Source organism: Centruroides vittatus, unplaced genomic scaffold (assembly GCF_030686945.1).
Source record: "Centruroides vittatus isolate TY-2023 unplaced genomic scaffold, ASM3068694v2 contig_166, whole genome shotgun sequence".
Classification (NCBI taxonomy): domain Eukaryota; kingdom Metazoa; phylum Arthropoda; class Arachnida; order Scorpiones; family Buthidae; genus Centruroides; species Centruroides vittatus.
Window position 1 is genome coordinate 664,940 of NW_027121006.1, and position 25,852 is coordinate 690,791.

The 25,852-nt window shown below is 35.3% G+C and overlaps 1 protein-coding gene across 3 annotated transcripts in view; it reads right to left on the bottom strand.

The window, feature by feature from the left end:
- Nucleotides 1-3,321: 3,321 nt before the first annotated feature.
- Nucleotides 3,322-25,852, bottom strand: part of LOC136968932 (Fanconi anemia group J protein homolog) — a 108,860-nt gene continuing 86,329 nt past the window's right edge. For all 3 annotated transcript variants that reach the window (XM_067263001.1, XM_067262999.1, XM_067263000.1), the window contains exons 16-25: nt 16,771-16,845; nt 16,442-16,582; nt 15,193-15,312; nt 14,993-15,064; nt 14,493-14,610; nt 14,304-14,398; nt 12,316-12,351; nt 8,418-8,545; nt 4,975-5,036; nt 3,322-3,500 (exon numbers count right to left, since the gene is read on the bottom strand). In XM_067263001.1, coding sequence (XP_067119102.1) covers nt 3,394-3,500; nt 4,975-5,036; nt 8,418-8,545; nt 12,316-12,351; nt 14,304-14,398; nt 14,493-14,610; nt 14,993-15,064; nt 15,193-15,312; nt 16,442-16,582; nt 16,771-16,845 — 954 coding nt within the window. In that variant the 3' untranslated portion in view covers nt 3,322-3,393. The remainder of the gene's footprint in view (nt 3,501-4,974; nt 5,037-8,417; nt 8,546-12,315; nt 12,352-14,303; nt 14,399-14,492; nt 14,611-14,992; nt 15,065-15,192; nt 15,313-16,441; nt 16,583-16,770; nt 16,846-25,852) is intronic.

The following is a 25,852-nucleotide window of genomic DNA, read 5'->3' on the forward strand; positions in this document are numbered from 1 at the left end:
CAATCCCAGTTATTAATTTGTGTGAAATTCTGGTGGTGGTTGCATTTCCACTCGCCAACCGGTCGACGGATGTATCGACATCTCCAAAAAATTACGTCTTTGTTAACCGTATTCAATTCCTGCCCAACGACCGCGTCGCTGCCTACTCAATATGGCGTCGAATACCGAAACGGAAATCAAACTCACCTTTCGATCGGCAAAATTTATCCTTTCGCCCGACCCGGAAAGTGACCCCGGATATTGGTATGGCTAGGCAAAATTTTCGGTGCAACGATAAGTTTAGTCCATTTATTGTAATTATAGTTTTATGGCGATTCTTTGCCGTTTTCGGAAGTCGGCGCCTCGCATTCGCAAGTTTCTCGAGTCACTCGTCGGGATATCGGTAAATACAAGGGCCAAATGCGGATGATCCGAAAAGGAACCGACCGGGTTCCGTGTGGTAACCAGCGAATTTTGTGGCGCGAGAATCGTAGTCGGAACTATCAATTTTGTAACGTGTCTCGCGTCGCCGTAGAAAGGAGAATTCGGAAGCACGTGTGGTGCCATCTGGTGTTGATAGAAATTACATTTTTTTGTACCTTTCCGGCCTGTCGCGGTACAATATCTCGGCTTAAATGCAGTTATCCTTCCAGTCAACGAGAGGGTCACGATCTTCTGGAAAAATGTTGCGCAATTGAGAAATCAACATTTTTACGAAAAGAGTAAAGTGAGAATTTTTCATCTTCCATCCGCTTTTCCCGAAATTCCACTTTCTAGGGTTTTCAACACCAAATAACTTATTTTAAATAAGTAATAATTGGCCTTACTAGCGTCTCGAATTTTATACTTGGATACGCGAGTGTGAAATTTACTTTAAATATACATTTGTGGCAATACGAGTAGTTCGAGTTGACGGCGAACGAGACGAGTTCCGAAGCGTGTGAAATATGTAACACATACAATACAGTAGAGAGTCGTTTATCCGAACGCTTTCCAGTCGGACTGTGTCGTGCCGAATCGAACGTTTTTGATACTAGATTTACTTGTAAAGTATAATTTTTGTTTTTATATTCTTCAATATATTTATTTTGTTCGTACAAAATAAAGAAATAATTTTTAACGATACGATAGCCTCGATTATTATTATAAAAATTTTCGTCAGGCTTAAAATCGACGAAAATTCGACGCGAAGCGACACGCAACGGAGAAAAATTTCAACGTCGGACAGGTCAATATTTTTTCTCGTACATAATCGGTTATCCGAACAACCCGTTCCTAATTGATTCGGATAAACGACTCTCTACAGCAGGAATGGGCAACCTTTTTCTATGTAAGGACCGCATTTTAAGACTTTTGAACCGATGCGGGCCGCATACGAGAGAAAGAAAAAAAATGTCGGTAAATCAGAATTATTTATTCCTATAGAATTATAAATTAGCATAGGAATACTTAATTTAGCTTCTGGAACTGACGTAAACGTAATATATTGGAAATATTTGGTTAAATATTCGTCACTGCTAGTTTTAAATTAGTTTCCATGTGTCTGTTAGCCGGTTTCTTGTTTTAATTTTTACTAAATTCGTTACGGGAGAAACTATTCGCATACATAAGTTGTAGAAAATAATGTTTGAATTTTTGCCGCGTACTTCCTTAAGCTGGGAAATTGATATATTTATTCACATTTTATGCGTCGCGGGCCGCAAAATATATGAATGTGGGCCGCGAGTTGCCCATCCCTGCTCTACAGTATATGCAATGGAAAACAGTAATAAGTAAAGGCATTATATCTAATGTATTTTATAATAGTAAATACGACAACAAATACCATTGTATAAATAACAATATATTGTGCCTAAAATACACCATGTTCCGTACAATAGGAAGCAAATGGCAACCGTATCATTTCACCGTGCAATACATTGAAGTCAACGTTACTTACTTTGTTAACTTATGGCAAGCAACGCAACACTTACGCCACGTGTCTGGGAAGCAGGGCCGGGTTTACATAAGGGCATTTGGGGCCTGTGCACAGGGCCCCCACAAAACTAAAAAAAAAATTATGTTTAAACATAATTTTTTTTCTATTACCGCGACAGCCTAGTGTGGTCTAATCACGAGGGCAACAGGCAGAGAAAACCAAACCCGGGAAAAAACCTACGAAACATCGGAAAATTTCGGGAAAAAATTTCACATAGGTATTTTTCAGTTAAATTAAAATAATTAGTTTTACACAATAAAATATATGTATGTTTACAATAACCTTATTTTTAAATGAAATTTACAACTTCCTAGTTCAAATCTAATTGAAGTAAGTACAGTATTTTGTGTAAATTTTCTAAATCATCGAATTTGCCTACTCTTAAAGGGGGGACCCCCACCGAATTTGTGCCCAGGGCCCCTGGATTGGTAAATACGGCCCTGCTGGGAAGGATGCCTTCCTGGAGATCTTTTAAGGGTAAGTATCCCCTATTCGGGCGTTACAGAGGTGGAGAAAACCCGGAAAATTCCGCGTGGCCGACCCGTCCCGGCCAGGCGCCAACCCACGACCGAACTCCCAGTGTTCGGGAACGAAACCGTTTGGCCGCTGCTGGACCAAGCCCGCGTTAAGACGGTTTGGCGTATGGTGTCCGATCTCGCACTCGATTTCAATTACCCAAATATGAAATTTTTACGCGTTCCGGTCGAGTATTCGTACTTTGGTTTAAGAGGAATGCTCGGAACTATCGAGACTACCGTATCGGGAATAGAATCTCGGGAGGTGATTGGTCCTCCACAGTTAGTGTTAGCGATTTAAACGGCTCGGGCTGTGGTCCTACGCATCGTCTTTGCACGCTCTAAATTTTCTTTTTGTTGCAATCCCGGTACTCGCCGATACTCTGGAAGTTTCGCTGTTCGTCCAGTTATAGCGTGGCAATTCGCAGGAACATATCGTACCTCGCTCGATCTTGGGATATACTAAACTACGTTCAAATACGAAACTTCCACACTATTCCCACATACTACAATAACGACAGAACCTCAAAAGCAACGTTGGACCGTCGTTTCCTCCATCTTAATACCAGTTTATTGGTACAATTGTCCGTCCGTTATAAAAGAGTCGAGAACGATTTTAACGAAATTTTTCTGTTAACAATTCGAGGATAGAGAATGTCGCGCCATTTACGGGCACAATCCGATTTTCACCGGAATTTCCAGTTCGTCCGTAAGAGTTAGTAATCGTCCGAGCGCAAGAGATTCCAATACGGGTAAAAAAAAAAACAATTAAGATTTTGTAATTTTTCAATTAATGCGAAGATTGCCTCTTCTCCGTGTGGTCGGTGCGAGAAAATTAATAATCGCAGGCACCATTTAGCGCGATTTATTACGCAAAATTATGTACAGATAGCCTAAGTTGTTCGGTTACAGGAACGAAGATTATTCAGTCGAGGACATTCTATTTGTGACGAATTCCCGGAGAGAACGGGCGGCACTGCCAAAAGTATGGTGATGAACGACGTTACTTCTTATCCACTTGGATAATCCTGAGAAATAAACTGAATTAGAGATTTGATCTTGGAGAAATATTTATAAAATTACCGATTATATTTTGATTACAAATAAATAGAATTAGAAAGAATAATAGGACAGTTTGGGATTCCCACGCATCCGAATTGTGCCACCCGTAAAAGAATTCCCGTAGATTCGATTTAGATTCGGATCCGAGATTTCGAGAAATAGAGAATCCGACCTTTGCAAGAAATTGCAGATAAGAAATAAAATATAATTTATGGCCTACGGCCCGGGGATCCCAGTTCGAATCTCAATTTGGAATTTTTAAATTGGCGTTTCGTCCCGGCTCCAGCCGGATACCGCTAATGCGGGGACGGTCGAAACGCCGCCCGGGTTCGAATTTTCGTTGTAATTTGTCTACGGAAAGAATCGACTCGGGTGTTAACCGACCGGCATCGGCCGTCGATGGCTCGGTCGTGGCGCTTTCTTCCTCCGCTAAACGCGTCACCGCCGTTATAAACAGTATTACGGAAGCCTGGCGTTCCGGTATTGGAATACGAGGAAGTTGGCTGTAGTACGGTGGAACCTGGCTTTACGAGCATAACTCGTTCCAGAATCTTACTCGTAATGCGAAACTTTCGTTAAACGAAACAATTTTTTCCTTAGAAATTAATGTAAAATACGATAATGCGTTCCATGCCGAAAAAATATTCAAATATTTTACGTATAACGTTTATTCGAAGAAAATTCCACAATACACATTGTTAAGAAGCGCGAATCGTCGTCGTCTTTTCTTCTAGCGCGGAACGAACCACTTTGGAATACGAATTTGATTTGCAGAAAACAAAAAGAATGGCAGATAGCCCAAAAATTTGGCATATCGTTTGGCGTATGTAAAGGCTATAATTAAATATTAGAAATTAACAAATGTGAATAGAGGTAGGCAGTTACGCTGCCATCTCGTATTAAATTTAACAATTATAAATAAATAAATTTTTAATTTAGACATTTTTAACGTTAATTTGGAATTGGTCCTTGTATTTAGTAGGAGATAGCCCGCTCTATAATAAACACGCTACGATCGTCGATGTTTATACATACGTGAACACGAGTTTGGAAAAAAACGTGAGATCACCAGCGACACTAAGATGCTAGCGGAACGAGTGCTAGACACAGACTGACCAGTGCGCGCAATTTGGGATTTCCCCTCTCCTCGTCACACGTTACGCGAAATATCGCTCGTTAAGCGAGGTTTCACCGTAGTTAAACGCGATTCTTTTGACCATTAAAGTGTAATTTAAAATACGTGTTTTTTGATATTTTAATCACGTTATTGGGATTAGTACAAGGTTTCTAAATACAGAGAGTTTGCTTATTCTTCGATCTCCCAGAATTTTGGGGTAGAATGTTCGAAAGAAGCTACATAAACTACTAAAAAGTAAGCATTTAAGAGTAACGAGTATTTCTAGAATCGGGTAAAACGTTTAGATTTAAAAAAGTTCTTACCTCTGGTGTACCACTCGTTGGAAAATCGCTGGTCGACGATTACGAGCGCACCCCAATCGTTTCTGCAAAATACGCGAGTGTAAAAGACAAAATTTTCATCCGTCTCGAACTAATTTTGCTACAAAGTGTACACGGCTCTCGAATTACGCAACGTCACACATATTTTAAATTTTGCCATTCGAACTAATGGTAAAATATTGCATTCCACGTATATGAATTTTGCTTAATATATTTGTATTTTTGTCTTGTAAAATACTGTATTGGCAAGAAACGGATGTACTGTACTTTTAATCTTATTTAGGCGCAAATGAAGAATTATAACCGTACTCTGAATTTTCTAACACGCGTCGGAGTTGTCTAAAGTCATATTATTGTATTTAGAAATTAGTAAAATTACAATTTGTTTAGCGTGTTACAAATCTTATAAGTGATTTGAATGGGTGTCCCAAAATTTGCAATGCGCGCGACGTTTGGATTCTCGGTTTTTGGATCCGCGAACTAGTCGTCGCGGTCTCCGAGGTCTCCCGACTCCGAATCGATTTTTATCCGCGGCGGCATTCGAATGCTTTGACGTACCGAGAAAATATTCGAATTGTCGATTGCCCAAAGAAATCCGTTCGCAGTTCGACCGAGTGCAAAAATCCCCGTTAATACAAATTTGGCTTCGGTAAGTGTTTAGAAAGAAATGGCCAAAGTGTAGAAATAGTTTTGTAAATAACGTATCTTTCTAATACAAAGGGTGTTTTATAAAACATACGAATGCTATTTATTCACGTACAATTACAACCGACAACAATAAATAGTTTTCATTTGTTTTGTGTGTTTTCCTTTCGTTTTAGAGACAGCTTGTAGACACTGTTTCTGTGATTGAAACACTTTGTGCACAATTTCCAGAGCAACTGTGTTTCTCTAAGTGTTTTCCGAAGTCCGGTCACAATTTTGTCTCGCATTTAAATAGCTCCGCTCGAGGTATCCGAAGCACGGGCCATTTAAATCCGTTGGCCTTCCGTCTGGCGATTTAACCGAGAACGAGGCTAATTTTGACGACTCGAGCGCGTCTCCGGCCTCGAGGAATTTCGTGTGTCCGGATGCGAACGTGGCCGTAAGGGAAGGTGTGGTGTCGTGGTGCACGAAGACCGTCAAAACCTTCGCTTCTGTCGTAAAGTAAGAGAAACAAAATCTCCTTTGCATATATCCGAGCGTCGACGGACGGCCGATTACGGAAACCCACCGTCGCACCGATCGCAATCGACTCGTTTGAGAACTCCTCTTTCTTTGATGCACGAAATTTTTGGACCTCTTCTGCAATCTTACAATAACAAATTTTTCTGACACTGTTGCAACCTTGCGGAAGGAATCGTACCGTCTTAAGCAACGACGTACTCTGATCTTCGATTTGCCAAGTGATCCCCATAAAGCTTGTGAAATCGGTCGTCCGATTTGCCTTACTTCGTTAAGCGCTCGAACTTTGGTTTTCTGTCTTCTTACCCGGTTACCGTGGTTCGAGGGTTAACGGTATAAATATTTGTACTCGGCCGTTCGGCATTTTCTCGTTAGCTAGGTGCGTGTTCCTTAGAGATCGTTTTCTCGAGCTCTGCCACAGATCACTTTCTTTGGTTAGTCTTCCATTGGTGTAGATAGTCCAAATGCTTAAGCTCGTCGTCACAAACCAACTTTATTAATTATATTACTAATTGCACCAACACCGATGCCACTTCTCCGAAGCATCGCTTTAAATTATCACCCCTCCGAAGCCCGATTTGGATTGCCCTAATACTGATAATTTTCAAAAAGTTTAAAACAGAATTCTAGATCCTTACTAAATTTTGGACCAATGTTTTTGTCTACTCCTGTATATAATTTTAAATAGAATAATAAAATAATCCTCTAAAGTTCTGAAGCACAATCGCAACTATAAGCTTATTGATAAACTTCAACTTGTTTGTACGTGTTGTAAATGTCCTCTGTAAGTGTTAAATTTTCCTACATTTCGTGACTTTTTAGAACACCCCGTACGGTAAATTATGTAAATACAGTAAGTCCCCGCTTAACGTGGGGAATGCATTCCTAGACGACAAAGTGCTAAACAAAACAGTGTTAAATGAGGTCATTTTAACAGAGTAAATAGGGACAGGGAACTTAATTTTAAGTTATTTTTATATTAATTTGTATAATAATATATGTTAAAAACGCAAACATGTGCAGAAATGTAAAATTCATTTTTTGTGACTAAGGTCCTGGTTATTCTGAAATTCTTGTTTTTTGCAATAAAGTCGTGTAGTTTCATTTGTTGCTTTTTTCTTTCCGTAAGCAAATGCCAATAGCGGAAAATTGCATCCAAAACACCTCGTTTTGCTTTTGCACTCCTTTCAAAATCTGGATCGTTCGCTACAATTTGATCAATGATTTTGGTTATCGTTACCAAACTTTTATTAAGGAAATTTGTAGAGAAATTCTTTGGCTTCTTCACTTCCAGAATCTCTATTTTCCAGTTCTACACGAACTCCCTGTTCTGCCAGTTCTCGAAGATCGTCGTTGGTAAGACTCTCGCCAAAAACCTGTGGTAACTCCTCAATATCCTGCTCGTCTACATTTCCTAGTCCTGCCGTATCGATTACGTTGACTTTGGTAAACCTAACGATACGGCGATAGGCTCGTCTCGTCGAGAATTCTCGAATACCTTCGGCCATAACTTCTTCTACGCTTCGTTCGTGCATTTATCGGGTAATTCTTGCCAACCGAAGTCGATATTGCCGACGGAATCCACGATGTTATATTTTTTTCCAAAATTGCACCAAACGTAGATTTAAAGAAAGTACACCTTTTTGCCACCTTTTGCCGATTGGTTCGTGTTCGTAAATAATCGTATTATATATAAATCGATGAAATGCCGCGATAATTTAAATCGGCGTAAACGTTGAGCTTTTTATTTAGGCTTCGAGCAGACGGCATTATATCGAGTCGGCACTAAGTGGGGTCTTACTGTATACGTAAGTTTAACAAATGAGCCAGAAATATTGACTGCTAGGAAATGTCTGGAGTAACAAGACTGAATGTTTTGAAGTTTATTGAATATTCTTTGTTGCAGTCATCAAACAGTCAAAATTGGTGTATAAATTTTAAGATCTTGTACAACTTGACAAGTTTTGTTTGTAAAGATTTGTCAATGAGACAGTGTTTGTATAGAAATGTAAAAATTGAATCATTTTAGTTGCGGGAGTGGCCCAAAAGCTTCCAAAATAAAACTTTGAAACACTTGCTCGTTAATTTATTTTTAGTAACAAACTATTGTTATTTATCATTGTTTTTCAAAATAATGTAATTAGTTATATCCAAAAAACATAATTCGTCTCTGCATTTGAAATAACGACAACACCATTGTATTGTTAAGAAGTTTATTTTACCCGAAATACGATCTTAACTAAAGTAAAATAACCACGTACCTGTGACGAATGCATCTTCCGAGAGCCTGGTTTAGTGCCCGAAATGCTTGCGTCTCGTACCAATCTTTACCGGACATTAAATGTTTCTGTACACAGTGTTTGTCGTTATACTTTTTCTTCAGATCTATCTATCGGAAAAAAAATAAAAAGCTTTAGTTACAAATACAATAAATTTTATGAAAACAATCGTATATCCCGAGTTATCGTCGTATAAGCCATTGTTTTTGCTCGTTAATGCTGCGAGGGGAACAAGACTTTTTTTTCTAATTTACTTATTTTTACATATATAAACATCTCTAAGCCCTATAGCTATATTAAAGCAAATGACTGCAGGACTAAATTGGGCAATGTTACCACTGCTATTAATAATTAAATACTAAGTAATTTGGCACTTGAGATAGGCATTAGGGCCATATCTTATTAAATTTAATAATTATAACGATGGAAATTACGACGAAACTATAATTCCCCGTGTTTTGTTGTATAAATCCGTATGTCGTTGATCTTCGTAAAAAATTTATCCACGAATTTCGATACACAGAACATTTAAGTCAACGGTAACCGTAATTAAAGTTTACCTACTTTGTTTGCCTCGTAGAAAGATATTGGTCCAACAACCATAAAAGTTGGTAAATACTGTAATTTAACATCCAGCATGTCATTTTTATTCAAACTGGAACTGCTTTGAATCCATACAATTTATGACTGAGGTTTTATAAAAATCAACCTCTACCAAATTTAAAAACTAACAGAATACACAATGTCACTAGCGCAGATCCCTAATCCTTAGATCAAAGGGTTTCCTTTCGTAATGCGTACAAAATGTTGTCTTTTATGGCTACCAATAATCACTGTTGGAATATGTTTTAACTATTTTTCTTCCTCAATAAATATCTCCGTATTATCTCCTTAGTGTACTTCCCAAGTTGTACAGTTGTCAGACTAGTAGATGTCTTTCTATAGTGAAGGAGAGATGAATCTTAACTATGCTTATGTTGTATTTTACTTTAGAAATTTGTAAAGAACTTAGAATAGTCACAGAATGAGCACTGTTTCCTTTAATCAATTATAGTAGATAGGCTTACCGGACGTCCCGTTTTGACGACGTCGTCCCGGCGTCCCGGCCAATTTGTCGTTTTGTCCCGTTATTTGGTAAAATTTTAAAAGTGCCAAATTTACAAGAAGTAAAAATAGTGCAGCCTCGAGTAAAATGGCAGTTTGGCAATTACACTCACTGTTGCCAATGTAAATATTTTGTATTTAGATCTAAGTTCAATTAATGTTGTCTAGATGTTTTCCTTTGGACTATGAACCCAAAGTTGAGTTTTAATTAAACACTTGGCTTTATTTCCATCTTTATTTAGTTGACTTTTTCCCCCAAAATTTATAGCATATAGCCTAATGAATTTAGGTGTTTTATTTTTTCACAGAATTTAAAGCAACACACAGCCTATGAGATCCAGATGTATTTATTTCGTTTTTTAAATATTTTGTTTCAATTAGAGTTGACAACACTGAAACTTACACTGGCACATCATTGCTGCGCATGTCGTATCTTAATCGAGTTCAAATTGCCGGTCGGCATTTGTAATTATTTCGTACTGTACATTAAATTAATTTAATCTCTAAAATGCCCAAATGAAACCACGTTTCTACTGATGATTGAAAAAATGTCTGATCATAATGACCAAGCAAAATATGAACTGTGCTTTTCAGAATTTTCGGTAACTTGTGGTGGGCATTCAAACATTAAAAATCACTCGAAATGTGCAAAACATAAGACAAGCAATAGGAACTTCCTCAAATGTATTCTCATATTTTAAATGTATTGATTTAAAGACAAAAAATTTTTTAAAAAGTTTACACCAGTGATAAATAGTAATAACTTCTTAATAAGATATGTTTAGTTCAGTTATTAAAAATTGCTTTTAACTCATTTTGTTAACAACTACTTTTCAATCATAGGTACTTATCCCAGTAGGCTTAATTTTCTGTTGCGAGTATTTTCTCAAAATTGTCCCAGTTTGAGAAATAAAATATTATGGTAAGCCTAATAGTAAATACCATAAAAAATGCACTTTAATGTTATAATTAACCAAAATCTACAAAACAGAAGTATTAAGTACAGTGGGTGGTCGGTTAACGAACAAATCGAATAATAAACACTTTCACGTAAAATTTTTATGTTCGGACAACGAACACCTCGCAGAACAAACACGAGAAGTGATATAAAATAACGAATACCGACTGGTCTTCCCTCGTCTTTGGGCAATAATTCGAAACTTTTCGGAGCACGGGAGATGTCGACGTCGACGCTCGACCGGGTATATACCGATCGAATAGTATTCCGCCAAACTTCAAAACTCTCCCTTGTAATTCTAGCCTTTTATTTTTCTGACAGAAACAATTTTTTTGTAGTATTTGCGAGACTGTCGGGCGGGCACTCGTTAGGTTTTGCATCGGTTTTTCTTTTTGAAAGATGAGAAGTGCAAGAGAGTGGGCAGAAGATTTCTGATGTTGCTGGGCAGTATGGCTTAAACAAGTCCACAGTTCAATCTTATCTAAGAAAGATACAGTATAATCAAGAAGACTCAAGCAGCTAAAGGAGTAACAAAAATTACAACTGAGAAATAAAGAATATTGAAGAGCTCATAATGGAACCCGAAACGGATCCGACGATAGAAAAATGCCAAGAACTCTCGAATAAAAAACACCGAGAAACTTGACAAGATACGTTTTCTTCCGAAAAAGAGGATTAATGCCGATATCTGTTCTTAAACATCTTTTGAAGAAGTCGGAGGATATCAGAACAACAATCTTAGAATGGCATCCAAACCAGGTTGAGGTTAATAAGTTTAGGAATCTCTACAATTACAATGCTATTAATTACTTCTGAAAAATCCTGAAGAAGAGAGAAAAGCAAACAACATTAGACAGATTATAACATTAAAAGTGCTCGGCAAATTCCATGCAAACCTATGGTAAATCGATAATCGATTAACGAACAAAGACTTGGAACAGATTATGTTCGTTAACCAATCACCCACTGTACCGAATGCCGGGTCTTGATATCTGATAAAAAAAACAATTCCCTTCATATTGATCAAACTGCACTTGCTCAAAGAAGCATTTGTTTGCATCTTTTCTTTTTTACACACTTTAATATATTTGCCAACATCCCTATTTCTAAAGCTTGTGCCAGATATATTTAATTTTTAAAGAAAATGATCACTGCAATTATCATAAATGCTGCTAGAAAAACTCACTACAAAAACATTGTCTTTTTATTTGTAATATTCTCTTTCCCTCAACCAAAGGAGAATTACCCCTTTAATTTACTGTAGATATGTCCAAAATCTTGTCTTTGGACATTGCATTATCAACATGCAGATTTAGACATTTTATTTGTACATTTTATGTTTTTTCCTACACATACTTAATTACAAATCCATTTCGATGTTAAAAAATAAATGGTCAGTAAAACATCTCATTTTCTATTTACCATTTAGCTAATCAAATTACTAGCTTTCTCATCTTCCGTTTAATTATTTTCTAACTAGAAAATCTGCAAATTTTAGAATTCTTTCAGACAATTTATAATTTAGTCATGTTTGATGCACTGTTGAATTCACCTTTATCCATCGAAACCAATAATATGGTAACGTTGGGCACAAATGCAATGCAGATTAGTTAAGGTGCACTTTTACATTAATTGATTTATTTTCCACAAAACGTGTCATTTTCTTTCAAAAGTTCTTTGCTCCCTCATTTCCAATACTGTCAAATGTGTTTCTTCCTTGTGGTTGACAGAAAATAGCATATAACATTCGGTAAATTAATTGTCAAACTTTGTGAAGTTAACAGAGTAAAGTATAACAAAATATATATATTTACTTACTTGAATGTTTCTAAGATTTGGAAATGGTATTCCAACCTGTAAATAAAATTTCTGGTTTAAGATCTTTTAATTTTGTAAAATGACTTCATTGCGAATACAGGAAGAATAAAGAGTATAAAAAAAATTTTAAATGATTATTTCTAGTAAAATTTTGAAAAATTCAGTTGTGATCTCAAAAATTTCATGTGACCTCCATCTAGTTTCCTTTATCAGCTATCAGTCATGATTAAGAAACACAAGAATCATAATTGAGTGAGAAAGGAGAACACACAAGAAATATTTTAAGATAGCTTTTTCTACAGAGTTTTGGATTTAATTTTTTAGTAGATTACCCACAGACTCAAAAAAAAAAGAAATTGAACTAATTAAAGCAATAGAAAAAAGCTCTCCTTGTAAGAAAAAAAAAGGTCTATTGAAATTGTATACAAATTCTATGGTTTATCAAACAACAACTTCATTATAGAATTATGCATTTTTTACAATGAAAGATTCACTTGCACAGCAGAACTGAAGAATCTTCAGCAAATAATCCAACACAGCTGGATCTAATACCATATTTTCACAGAATGACTGGCATGTCGCATAAAAACAGAGAGACCGGCATGCCAGAAATCCCGTGGTTACCGGCATGCCGGTTAAACTGAAACTAAAATATAAAATTAATCAGATCTAACAAAACTAGTTGTTAATTAAATGTTAAAGAAAACATTCTTTGGAGTACAATAAAATAACAACATTGTAATTTGACTGACTTAAAATCAGGAAGAGTTTTTGTTTACAAGACAATAAAACAATTAACAACTTATTAACAGTAGTAGTAGTAGTTAGTCAGGATGGGCCTTAAAAATAAAAATTTCACACCTCAAATTTCACACAAAACTGATGTTAATGGGTGTAAGCTGAGGTAATTTACAGCTACGTTTATTTTGCATTTTTGAATCAAACAACAATAAAATACATAAAAAAAAGCACTTGAAATTCCACAAGTATTTTATGTCATTACAAAGAAGATAAAATGAAGAAATTAAACATATAATTGTAGTTTTAGATGTAATACAGACAGTTTTATAGTTTTAAAATAAAAACTTGTTCATTTTACATGATGTAACTCGTTCATTTTTTTAATGCATCCTATAGAGAAAGACATATAGCCTCACTTTAACCGGCAATCCCCGAGATAAACGGCATGCCGGTCATTCTACGAAAATACGGTAAGAGTGTGAGTGGCCCGAGAAAAGTTAAAGCAACCTCTCATGCCATACAGATTTGATAATATCTTGCATTTAGAAAAAGATATGATCTTGAATCAACATTATTTCATTTGGACATCCAGGAACTGCTCTTTTCCAGATCTGATAACTCATTTTAAAATGTTTCCAAAGACAACTTACAATGCTACGATTAGCACTTAGCCACCTAGCTATCTGATTTTGTCCCATCTGGAACTAGCTAGTGCCCTCCACTCATTCCTTCATTTGAGTATTGTCCGAAGGTTCCCTATTTGCAACTTTATACGACGGGAATCTTAATATACAAAATGAAATGGCCACATAGTAAGGTGTTTTATATGTTTAATTAATTTGTATGCGGGATTTATGGACAATTTTGTGCAAAATTTATTTATGAATTATCTGAACATAATATTTTTTGCGCATTCCTTTCATTTATCTAAAGTTAAGCAACAAATCTTGGCTTAATATTTGATTGTCTGCATATGTGGAAAATTTTGAAATAAGACAATCTGTGATTTACCTTTCTCCCAGAATTACAATTTTGGTAATTTTCAAAAATTGTCAACTTGATCAAAAGGAGAGAAAAAGTGAAGATCTAACCAAGGGCCCTTTCTATCTTAAGAAAATTCTTAATTTGCCATTGAAAATGGTGGGGAAAAAAAAGACAACAATTTCAAAAGATTAGTCTCTTTCGAGTAATTGTAAATTGCTCAAAAAGAAATTCAAATTGTTAAATTTTTATAATATTAAACTTACAGAGATCACCGCTCTGGCATAGTTGTCGGAAAAATTAATCCCCTCGCTCACTTTCCCACGAAAGACGGCAAAGAAGATGGACCCGTTCAAATTTTCTATACAAAAAGAAATTTGTTATCTTTCAATTAATGTCTCATAACACATACAGTTCAATTTATATTCTGAAAGGATGCTAAAATATATGTTTACCATCTGTGACATTGTCATAAAATTCTGTTATTATTTCTTCAAAATTTCTTTTGTCATTCTTTTTTGATTCGGATACGATTTTCTTGACCACATCTATCTCATCCCACATTCCTGTCAGCTGAAAATATTCAAAAATTTTAATTATAAATTAATCAAATTTATTTACATTTGTAGTGACTACTATTCTTATATTTTCCCTAAATTTGTATAAGATAGTCTCTAATGTTGTGTGGAGACATTCATTTCCAAATATAATTTTAAGTTTTATAACAATAGAATAAGATCTGACTCATTAGTTAAAAGCAACTGCAAATATCAACGTTTTAAGTTAGCGTCTGTGTTCGAAATTGATTGAAAGGCGAATAACTCATTTGAAATAGGCTTCAGACAAAAATCCTACCTTAACAACAATATTAAGACCGCTTGCGGCGAGACAAGCGAGCCACAGTTAGAGTAAATCTATGGCCTAAGTGTGTAATAGACTGTCATTGGGTGCTTACCTTCCACCTGTTTATTAACTTTTCCATCGTGCTGTAAGAGGCAAAAAAACACAAAACTCCGCAAGGAACTATCTGAAAACGAAACAAAGTCATACATAAATTATTTCAAAAAAACACACGACAGAAGGCTTAATAAGTTATAATAAAGTAAATAAACTTTACACGATTAAGCTAATTCTTATTTTTATTTAGAATCTCACCTGGCATATATTAAGAACCACTCGTCCCAGTTCGTCCTGAAAGGCAAACGTATCTATCTCGTTATAAACCGCCTTCAGTACGGTGCCGGTGGGTCCGCATCCAATAGAGCCAACCCATATCTGATTAAAAAACAAGCTATTTTAAAAACACTGTGTAAGAGATACAAATACAGTCAAACCTTGGGTTCAAACTTAATTTGTTCAAAAATCAATTTGTTCTCAAACCGAAACAAATTTTCCCATAAGAAACCAATATTAAAAACTGTTTTGGAGGTCAAGAATGGATTTCCATTTAAACCATTCTTGACCCCCAAAAAAGTCTTTTTTAAAATCTTTTTAGGTATATTTCATGCATAAAAATGCATAGAAATGCAATATATTATATAATATATAATATAATGTTATCTATATCAATATCCATTTTATATATGTATTAAAAGACAAATGTTCTGTCACCACTAACCAAAACTGAAACCATCAATGTACAAAAAAATGCTATAATTAGACACTCGACTCTGCCTGGACGAAACATAACCAAATCAATCAAAATGGACAAGTACTTTATCCACACATTCCAAAATATTGTTTCAATTGCTTTGATTGGAATTTTAATTATAGTTTTAGTGTCAGTTTCAGTGTAAATGCCAGAGTTTTAATTATTATTTTATTATTTTTAGTTTTAATTAACTGGCTACCTAGTACTGATAAATATTAAATTAAATATTAATGTTATAATATATAATAGTATATTAATAAATTTTTGTTGTTTAATTTGAGTTAAGTACCTTTAAACACAGATTTGTGAATGTCATTTATATTATGCAAATGTCAATTAATGCAGTTTTTATTAATTACTTTGATTGAAATTCAATTGCAACATGTACCGATAAATGATATTAGTACCTTACTCACACGTGCATTGAAATCTAATTTGAATAGCGAAATCGTCAACGATTCGTGTTGCGATGTCTAACGACACCGGGCCATCTTGGTGCTGCTAACTTCGGAATCGGTAGAACCGCCGACTTTTTTTAAACAGAGAGTATAAGAAGTCGATCATCCGTCTCTCCCTAATCTGCGGCCAACTCTTGCCAAGTAGCTTGTTTGGCAATTTTTTGTGTATAACAAACATTGAAAATTCTGTTAGTAAACAGAATTGTTCGAAACCCGAGGTTTGACCATATTGCACACAATAAGTTTAAATATCAAGCAAATCTTTGTTTACAAAAGTATATTAAGACATCATCACCTGACTTTTAGAAACTATATGGTTGGCTTCTAAGCAGATAGGAAATTCCACTTCGAGTTCTGACTGAAAGGTGGTCATGGGAGACAGGGTACCCGACGAGACAACTATGGAATGAATTTCGTCTTTGAACTTTGAAAATGCCTAAAAGTTAATTTTTGATACATTAACTAAATAAAACTGGAGAGTTTTTAGTTGAATTGTTCTTTAATGGACTAATGAAATATGTATAGACTAGGGAAAACATATCATTAATACTAGAAAAAAAAAAAATTTTAGAAAACAGATAGTCATTACAATATGCAACTTTTATTTCATTTAATCACACTTACGACGGCAGGGTTCAGACACCAGATTTTGAGGCTGTAGGTCCATCCTTTAGAATTTTTATTAACAAATCCGTGCTCCTGGAAAAAAGAACAAACAAAGTTAAATTTCTTGTAATACCAAAATTTTTTTGTGTACAACAAACAAATCATTTCCATCTCCAAATTATATCTCTACAAAAAATCATACTTAAGTTTGACACTTCAGTATTTATGGCATGTCAAAACATCACATTGCTATACAAATAAATAAATTTCATCGTTTTAATTAAAAAACTAAGTACGTCCAACCAAAAATTAAGCATGGAACAACAACTGCCCTTGAAATGATTGCATGATGAAATGAAAAGCAGCATCTTGAATATTTTATGAGAAGTAATTATTATGGGAACAATAACTGAAACACAAAAAAAAAATAATAATAAATATTGTTGTGTTTTCAGCCTCGTGCACTGCATTTTCTGTTTCAAATGTATACAATGACAGAGAACTTCCTGCAAAAATTGGAAATATTTAACTTTTTTCATCATTTCCATTAGAAATATTATGATAACTAAAATGGAAAGTTAATTCTACTTATAATGTAGAAAGCACACAATAAAATGGCTAAACATACATGCTTATACTACTCTTGTTGACAAAAAAGTTATGCAAAAACATTGAGAAGTTGGAATCAAAAGTTATTAGTGTAAATGTAATGACAATAGTAATAAGTGACCACAATATCATAGCAAAGAGACAATTTCCTGTGAAACAAACATATAACTAAAAGGACTCTTTAGTACCTCCTCTTACCAGGATATGTGTGATATGATTGGACAAATTGTTGATGAAACTGTAGCACAATAGTAATCCCACTTTCCACAATACAAAACATATTGTGGTGCAAAGACATTTTATTTCTTCTCTCTTTCCTCCTCATCACCTCTGCCCTAATAGCCCACTTTCTCATCTGTTTCTTATTTCCTCCACGTTCCTTCCTGTGCCTATTGGCTTCCGAGGAAATGGACTCGCATCTCTCTCCTTGCCTCCACCAAGAAGGTGATATTGCCAAATAGTTACACACATTTCCAAGAACCACTATTAATCACTTCCAGAGAAGTAATAAACTGTTAAAAATTAAGTGACAACCTCTGGCAAATGATGTTACTCATTTCTCTATTTCAAGTGAGCATGTACAGTACCTGCAACAAAAAGCGGCAGTGTACTATTTTTTTTAAAAACAGGCAAGAACACCACAGTTGTGTATCACTCGGTAGAAATATGAATAACAATTGCTTGGTTTATAATTTTTCTTTAGTCTCCACAAAAGGCTATGAGTTGTCACTGGATTATTGGATTCATTGCTGATTACTATTGTGAGAAGCTGGTGGTTGAGATGCGAGGCTTAACCCTTTCGTCGGCGTTGGATCGGCAAGATCCGTTCACGGTGTCACCGGATGGCGTTCTTTTCGTTCTTGGTTTCTACACGTTCTTCGATTTTCTCTAGTTAATGCAAGTGGGAGGGTTAGCGAGGTCGTCGATAAGGTGTCGGTGATACACAAGTAAGAGCAGCCATCGTAAAAATTCAACAAATTTAATAGTTACTAACAAATTACAAAAAAAGATATAGGCATGACAAATGTGGTTTCCTTGATCTAGCTTCTAATACTCTAGAGCAGTGGTGACAAACTTATGACCCACGCAGGCTTTTTAAATGACCCATGTGTTGATTTTTATAAACTTATTTTTTACATCATAAAAGAGAGAACAGACAATCAAAAATATTAAAAAAATAAAGTGTATATATTAATTATATCATATATATATATACACACACACACTTTATTTTTTTAATATTTTTGATATATATATATATATATAAAACGTCAAATTTATAAAAAAAGCAGTCTAAAGGCCCGATGAAGGCATCGGGGCAAGCGCACGGTCTCTGACAACTCCTAGCTTTGTCACTATGCTTTGCTGGCGCTCGATATGCCGACAGAGACTGTCCATTTTAAAGGCCCAATGGAGGCATCGGGGAATGCGCGCAGTGTCATTCCGTGGTATAAATAATAAATTCATAAATTAATAAATTCCTATTACAAATAAAAATAAGAATATACTGAATTATACTGTAAAAATAACAATATAAATTCTTTTGCATTTACTTTATAATTTAAGTAATAGCTAGGGGTGCCCCTAGTGGCCATTTTTGGCATACCGTCACAGAACTGCTCATATAATAAATATTTCCAAATGGACATTGCCTAGCTGATTTGATATTGTATCACTGCACCTGTGTATGACTCGTGACAGTTAGTCATAAACTTGACGCACATACATATTCGTTGCATCATAGAATGGGGAGATGTATGGTACCAGCTCAGGGATGTACCAGTGCCGAACTAAATGGCAGCCTCGTCATGTGTGTCTAGAAGTGTTTAATAATTCAACATTATTATTTTTTTTTATTATTAGAGTTACTCAACTACATATGTATGTATATCAAGTACGTACATTAATAAGAAATTTCTTCTCAAATTATTGTATTCTAAATATAAATATTTTTAGTTGTAGCTCTGTCAGCAGTTAAAAAAACAAAAACAAATGATACAAGTTCCAGACCATATCAAACAGAATGGTTTGATAAATATGGTGTGACTGAAAAGAATAAAATGACTGTGTGTAATTTGTAACGAAAAAGTCACTTCGCGTACAGTACATATGATGTAAAAACACATTTAAAAAGTTGCATTTTAGTCTTGGTTTTCAGCAGACAAAGAAAGAACATATTTTTTACAAAAGAAAAAAAGAGAATAAATAATTCACAAACCAGTTTTAAAAACTTTTTGATTCTAAAAATAACATTACAGCTGCTAGTTTAAGGTGCCCATTGCATTGTTCACCAGGGGAAACCTCTTTCAGAAGGAGAGTTTGTAAAACAAGCATTTTTAGAATGTAGTACTACTTTGCAGATTTTAAAGAAAAAGACTTGATTATAAAGCACAATTATTAGAGGAAATTGAGTGCCAGTATTCGGGGATTTTGACATACAACAATGTTCGACGGCTCAGTTGCGGTCAAGTTCTTAATCGGTTTGTCATTTCATTAGAAGAAATTAAGCTCTTTTTGAATGAAAAAGACAATAGTTTTGACAAATTTTCAAATATATTGGGTTGTTCAGAAAGTTCGTAGCGATTTTTAAGAGAAATAAAAGAAACTGTTTTAAAACTAAAAATATACTTTTATTCCGTTATGTATGCGCCATTGTTTTTAATGACGTGTTGCCATCTATGGGGCAGCTTCATGATACCCTCTTCGTAGAACTTTCTAGTTTTTCCCGCAAAAAACTGATCCACGTGGTTTTTGCAAGCTTCCAAACTATCAAAGTTTTTATCATGAAGGGAATTTTGCAGAGAACGGAACAAATGGTAGTCTCGACGGGGCAAGGTCGGGTGAATAAGGGGGGTGGGGTAAAACATCCCAGCCTAGTTCCAATAATTTTTGGCGTGTTCGTAAAGACGTGTGAGGTCTGGCATTATCTTGGTGAAACACAATGCCTTTTCTATTGGCCAGCTCCGGACGTTTTTCTGTAATTGCCATGTTCAGCTTATCCAATTGGGATACTTATCAGAATCAATTGTTTGATTCTGTGGAAGCAGCTCGTAGTACAGGATTCCTTTCCAATCCCACCAGACAGTGAGCGTGACCTTCTTTGGATGAAGACCGGCCTTTGGAGTTTTTAATGGTGATTCATTTTTCTTACCCCATGATCGTTTTCGGCTAATGTTGTTATAAATGATCCACTTTTCATCACCTGTCACTAAACGCTTCAGAAAAGGGTCATTTTCATTTCGTCTTTCAAGAGAATCACAAATGGAGATGCGGTCCAGTAAGTTTTTTTCCGTTAAGTCATGAGGTATTCAAATGTCGTAACGATTCACGTATCCGAGCTTCTTTAGATGTTGAAATACAGTACTGTTTGATGACTTCACTATGTCTGCAATCTCTCGAGTTGTGTAATGAGGGTTTTCATCCAATAATGCTTTGATCTGGTCCTCTTCAATAACGGGAGATCTTCCCGAGCGAGGAGCATCTTCAAGGCCGAAATTACCCGTTTTAAATTTTGCAAACCAATTTCGAACAGTTGATTCTGATACAGCACTCCCACCATAAACATCACATATCTTTTTTGCTGTTTGTACAGCATTTTTGCCTTTACGAAAAAAGAAAAGAAACAAGTGTCGATAATGCACATTGTTCGCATCCATTTTTGCAACGAGACAAATTAAACGCTATTTGAATAATCTTAATGGTTTTTTTTGTAACGGACGTGTCTCAAGGTCATTTATCGTAATATTCATTGGTTTGTACAATTCTAATCATTTTTGGGTCAATCGGCGTCTCAACTGTCGGCTATCAAAAATCGCTACGAACTTTCCGGACAACCCAATAGATTGGTTAAATGATTTAATGTTCTTATGCGACATCACTGGGCATTTTAATGAACCAAGTAAAAAACTTCAAGAAAATGGACAAATTGTTTTGATGATCTTTGAAAATATTAAAATATTTATGACAAAACTTGGCATCTTTACTAAGGATTTGGAAATGAAAATCACAAAATATTTTCCTCAATTACAAAAACATTTTCAAAACAATGATTTTTGAAAATACGCTTGACATTCAAGAAAATGCAATTAAAAAATTTAAGTTATACAGGAAATAAAACAAGGTTTTGAGGAGAGATTTAATCAATTTAAAAGTTTGGAAAATACATTTTACTTTATTTTATATCCATACAAAACGGAATTCGAAACAATGGAGTTAACCAAATTTATGTGGCTAGATGATCCATGATTCAGAAATGGAATTAGTTGAATTTCAAAGTAGCATATTGTGGAAAAATAAACAAACTTGATTTCCAAAGCAGAAGGAAAAATGCTGAATGTAGTGCAGATAATAATGATCCCACACTAAAAATTGAAAATATATTAAACGTATGGGATTCTTTACCAAATAATTTTATATCAATGAAGAAACTTGCTAATGCTTTTTTAACAATGTTTGGACCCACATATCTGTGTGAAAAATTGTTTTCTTCAATGAATTTTGTAAAATCTGCAAATAGAAATAAACTTCAAAATGAACTGACAGCGAAATGCGTTAAACTGACGAATACGGAATATGAACCTAATATTAAGAAACTATCTGAAAATAAACAACAGATTTCTCATTAAATATACTTCAACTTTATTATACATACATACCTGTAACCATATCTATTAACAAATAATATTTCATAATATATATGTGATTTTTTTTATTCCTTGTTCGTTCGAATACTCAATGCAGAGGCGACTGCCGACTGGGCACGGTGTCACCTGGTGCGGTAATTCGTGGTATCACCCCATCGATATCAATTTTTTGACGTCGACCTTTACTTTTTGCTCTTCACTTGCAAAAGGAAAAGTTGTAAAACAAAAAAAAAGGAAAAACTTTTTAGAGGATTTTATAAGTGAGAACAAAAAAAAAAAAAGACGTTATTAACCATCCTCCCCTCTCCCTTTCCAAGTGACACTACTGACTTAGTGACCCAGGAGCTAGTACTAAAAAAAAATAATGAACAAAATTTGACCCACTTCTCAAAAAGGTTTGCCATCACTACTCTAGAGTGTGCTATTAATCCCAATTTGGAATAACTATCACCGACTAAGAGAGTGTACACGAACTGGTGAATTATCATACCTTGTTGCAGTAGTTGATTGTTGTTTATGGGGTAGACTTTGTGTGGAGGACTGGAGAGACGTTTGGGACGACAGCTGCACAATTCACAAATTTAAAGATATCCCCTTAGGGACTGATCACGTCAAAGGATAAAGCACGAAAACCAAAAGGTAGCTTTTTGTAGGATGATCGCCCCGAAGATCAGGTGCACTTGCATTATATCCTCATCGGGTGTGGGAATCTGATCGGGTGACCGTTTGTTTGGTAGTGACGACACTTCAAATGTGTCATCGCCGGGCAGAGGGAATTAAACAAAATCGACTAACATGTTTAGGATTTCCTCAGATTGTTTGTAGATTCTCTTTGTGGACTTAGTTAAATGTTAACTTTCTCACACTTTAACAATTGATTGTTATAACATATTTTTGAAACTTTCTTTCAGAGAGGGAAGGACTTGTTGCGTCAAAGACCCCCTTTTAACATGTGTTCCCTAGTCGACTGTTTACTGTTAAAATAACATTTGTCGTCGTCTATTTGCAAATTCCATGGAAAATGGATGGGAATAAAGAAAAGCTTCTTATAACTTAGCTTTTTGCAAAAATTTATGGAAAAATAACTCTCAGATCCTCACACTATTGAGAATTCTCATGTTGTGAATATAGGTCTAGCAAAGATGCTATATGCTGTTACTATTACCAAATGTTTGGAGTTGACAATAAAAGCATCAAAGCTTTTACTAAGCATGGATTTAATGTACGATCAAACATGTCGACAGCACTTTGTCCCCTCACAGAAAATGGTTATCACCATTCTGCTTCCTGTAAATATTTCAATGTGATTTTAAAAATGAACAAAACAAGCAAAAAGATTGCCAATAAAATAGACAGGCAATATGAAAATTGTGAATATATTTCTTTGTTGTTATTGATGTAATAAATTATTTTTCATCGAACTTTTTCAGCAATGCATAATGTCTGACTGTATTGTATGGTGTTTTGAAGATCTTCAAACAACAGATATGCTGAAAATTCTGAACACACTGCTAGCCTTTTATAGGATACTGGGGTAGCAATTTTAACATACTCTCTGGTGTTATTACCATGCAATTGGACCATAACTGTAATCATTTATACACCTATCATACATTAGAGAAAAAAGAACTACATAGAGAAATCATGGTAGTCAAATATGTAAAATTGAAAAAATTAGTAGCACAGTTACAAAGTTGGATTAGAAGGTTATTCACCCACTATTGGATGAAAATCACACCGGCATCGAGGATACTTGGGGCAAACAATTCTATAGATGAATGTGGCAATGACTGGAGTATTAAAGTACAAGAGTTCCAGAATCTGTTAATGCCACAGATTTTGCTCATTGACAAATCAGAGATAGTAAATTATACAAATGTAAAAGGCCATATAAGCTATCAAAAACAGAACTGAAACAGTTCCATGGAAAATTAATAGAATGTGTTAAGCTGGTGATCTTGGTTCTCACAAATATATGCAGTCTGTCATCTTCGTGATGTGGATAAATTCCAATATTTGTTGCAGTTGACAAAAATTAATTCTAGAGCTAGACAAAGGTTAGTTCTAGAACAAGTAAAACAGCAAGGCTATGTTTGGGACAAGACTATGTCTCGGAGACTCACTACTAAGCGGGATCACTTCAACCTTCACAGCGAATCTCGTTCTCGTTCTCCAATCTTCTTTGGTATCGCTGGTTCGAGCACGATTCTCAAACTTCGCCCGGCCTCGACCACGAGGTCGTCCACGATGCATTTTCAGTGAAATTAACCTATCCGATGCCGAAATTTCTCTCCGTTCACCCCAGGTTGAATTTTTGTCGATGCCTAACAAAAATTTCCCGTTTTTGAATAAAATAATTGTGGCTATTGTATTGTCCAAATTTTTTTTATTTTGCACAAACAAAAGAAATATATTAATAAATGTAAAAACAACAAAAAAAAAATTATATTTCAGAAGTTCATTTTAATATAAAATTATAATGACTAGCACCATCTAGTTTCAAAAACATTCCAATGCTGAAACGAGATATCTCGGGTTAACCGGTCAAGGTCAGCACGTTGCGACCAGAGATACATGGTGAATAACACAGAACAGGTAAATGGGTTTTTTCAAAGATTCATTTGTCAAAATTCAATTTCTCAAATCTCAACATTCGCATTTCCAACTTCCCAACGAGCAATGCATGTGCAAATCTCACACTAGCGCCTGTTTGTAGAAAGAGTGTTGCCATTTTGTATTTTATTTTGACTTGGTTCTTGGTTCCCTCAAGTACCTACAAGTCTATTTTTTTTTTTTTTTGTGTGCATGATTTACTCTGTGCCAAATTGCAACCCCTGACATGTACTCCTTCATACCTCTAAGGTATGTACTGCACCTGTTGACGGCAGCACAATTTTATAAACAAGACATACTCTTGTCAATTATCCACTCAGAGTAAAAAATTATCCTCTCAGAAGGTAGTTACTTGAAAGTCGTCAACATCTTCAAAGATCGTTTTGGAGATACTGTATATAAATTTCAGTGAGCAAAACTAAGATAATTATAAATCTTCTATTCTAAATACCAGAATCTTGAAAGAACTCGTACTCACTTAACCTTTATTGTCTGGTACATTTGTTTTACGAATAGTTAAGCAGTACCGGACAATAAAGGTTAAGCGAGTATGATTTTTACTAAGACAATTATTAAAACTAGTTGTTGTCAACATCAACCAGAAAAAGATCCCTTTGGATGCTATGTACAATCGGCACAAATTGTGTCTTCCTTCACTAGAAATGTTATGAGTGACCCCAAAGCAAATTGCAGCATTTTTGTATTCATTCGTGGAATCCAGCCTTCCAGAGAAAGTTCTTAAAGTTTGGTAGACTACAGTTCTCTTTTGGAATATGATGAAGAGGATGCTAACATCAACCATACAGATGTATGGCTCAGATCGGAAATATAAATCCAAAATCATCTGAAAGGAAGAATGTTTTGAGAGAAAAGGGAGTTCATTTCTTTTGCTTTAAGGTGGGATGTGGATTGAAAAATTGTAATATTAGAGCTACTTCTGGATGTACTGTTGTGTTTTTGTGAAAAGAAGGATGGAAGTTATTTTAATATTATGTAAGCTGCCGACATATGGGGGCAATTAGTTAATTGCACGTCAGGAAAAACCTAGGGACCGATCGTATGTGGGTGGTGGCGGCAGAGGCAAAGATGACAAGTGTCTTACAATAACCGTTTATTTTAACCTCAAAACAAACTTACAAGGTAGGCCTACAGTACAAGATGCGATCTAGATCGTCTGCGGCAGAAGGCGCTCCGGATGACGGCGATCGGAGAAGGCTGTCGGAGTCGTCGGTAAA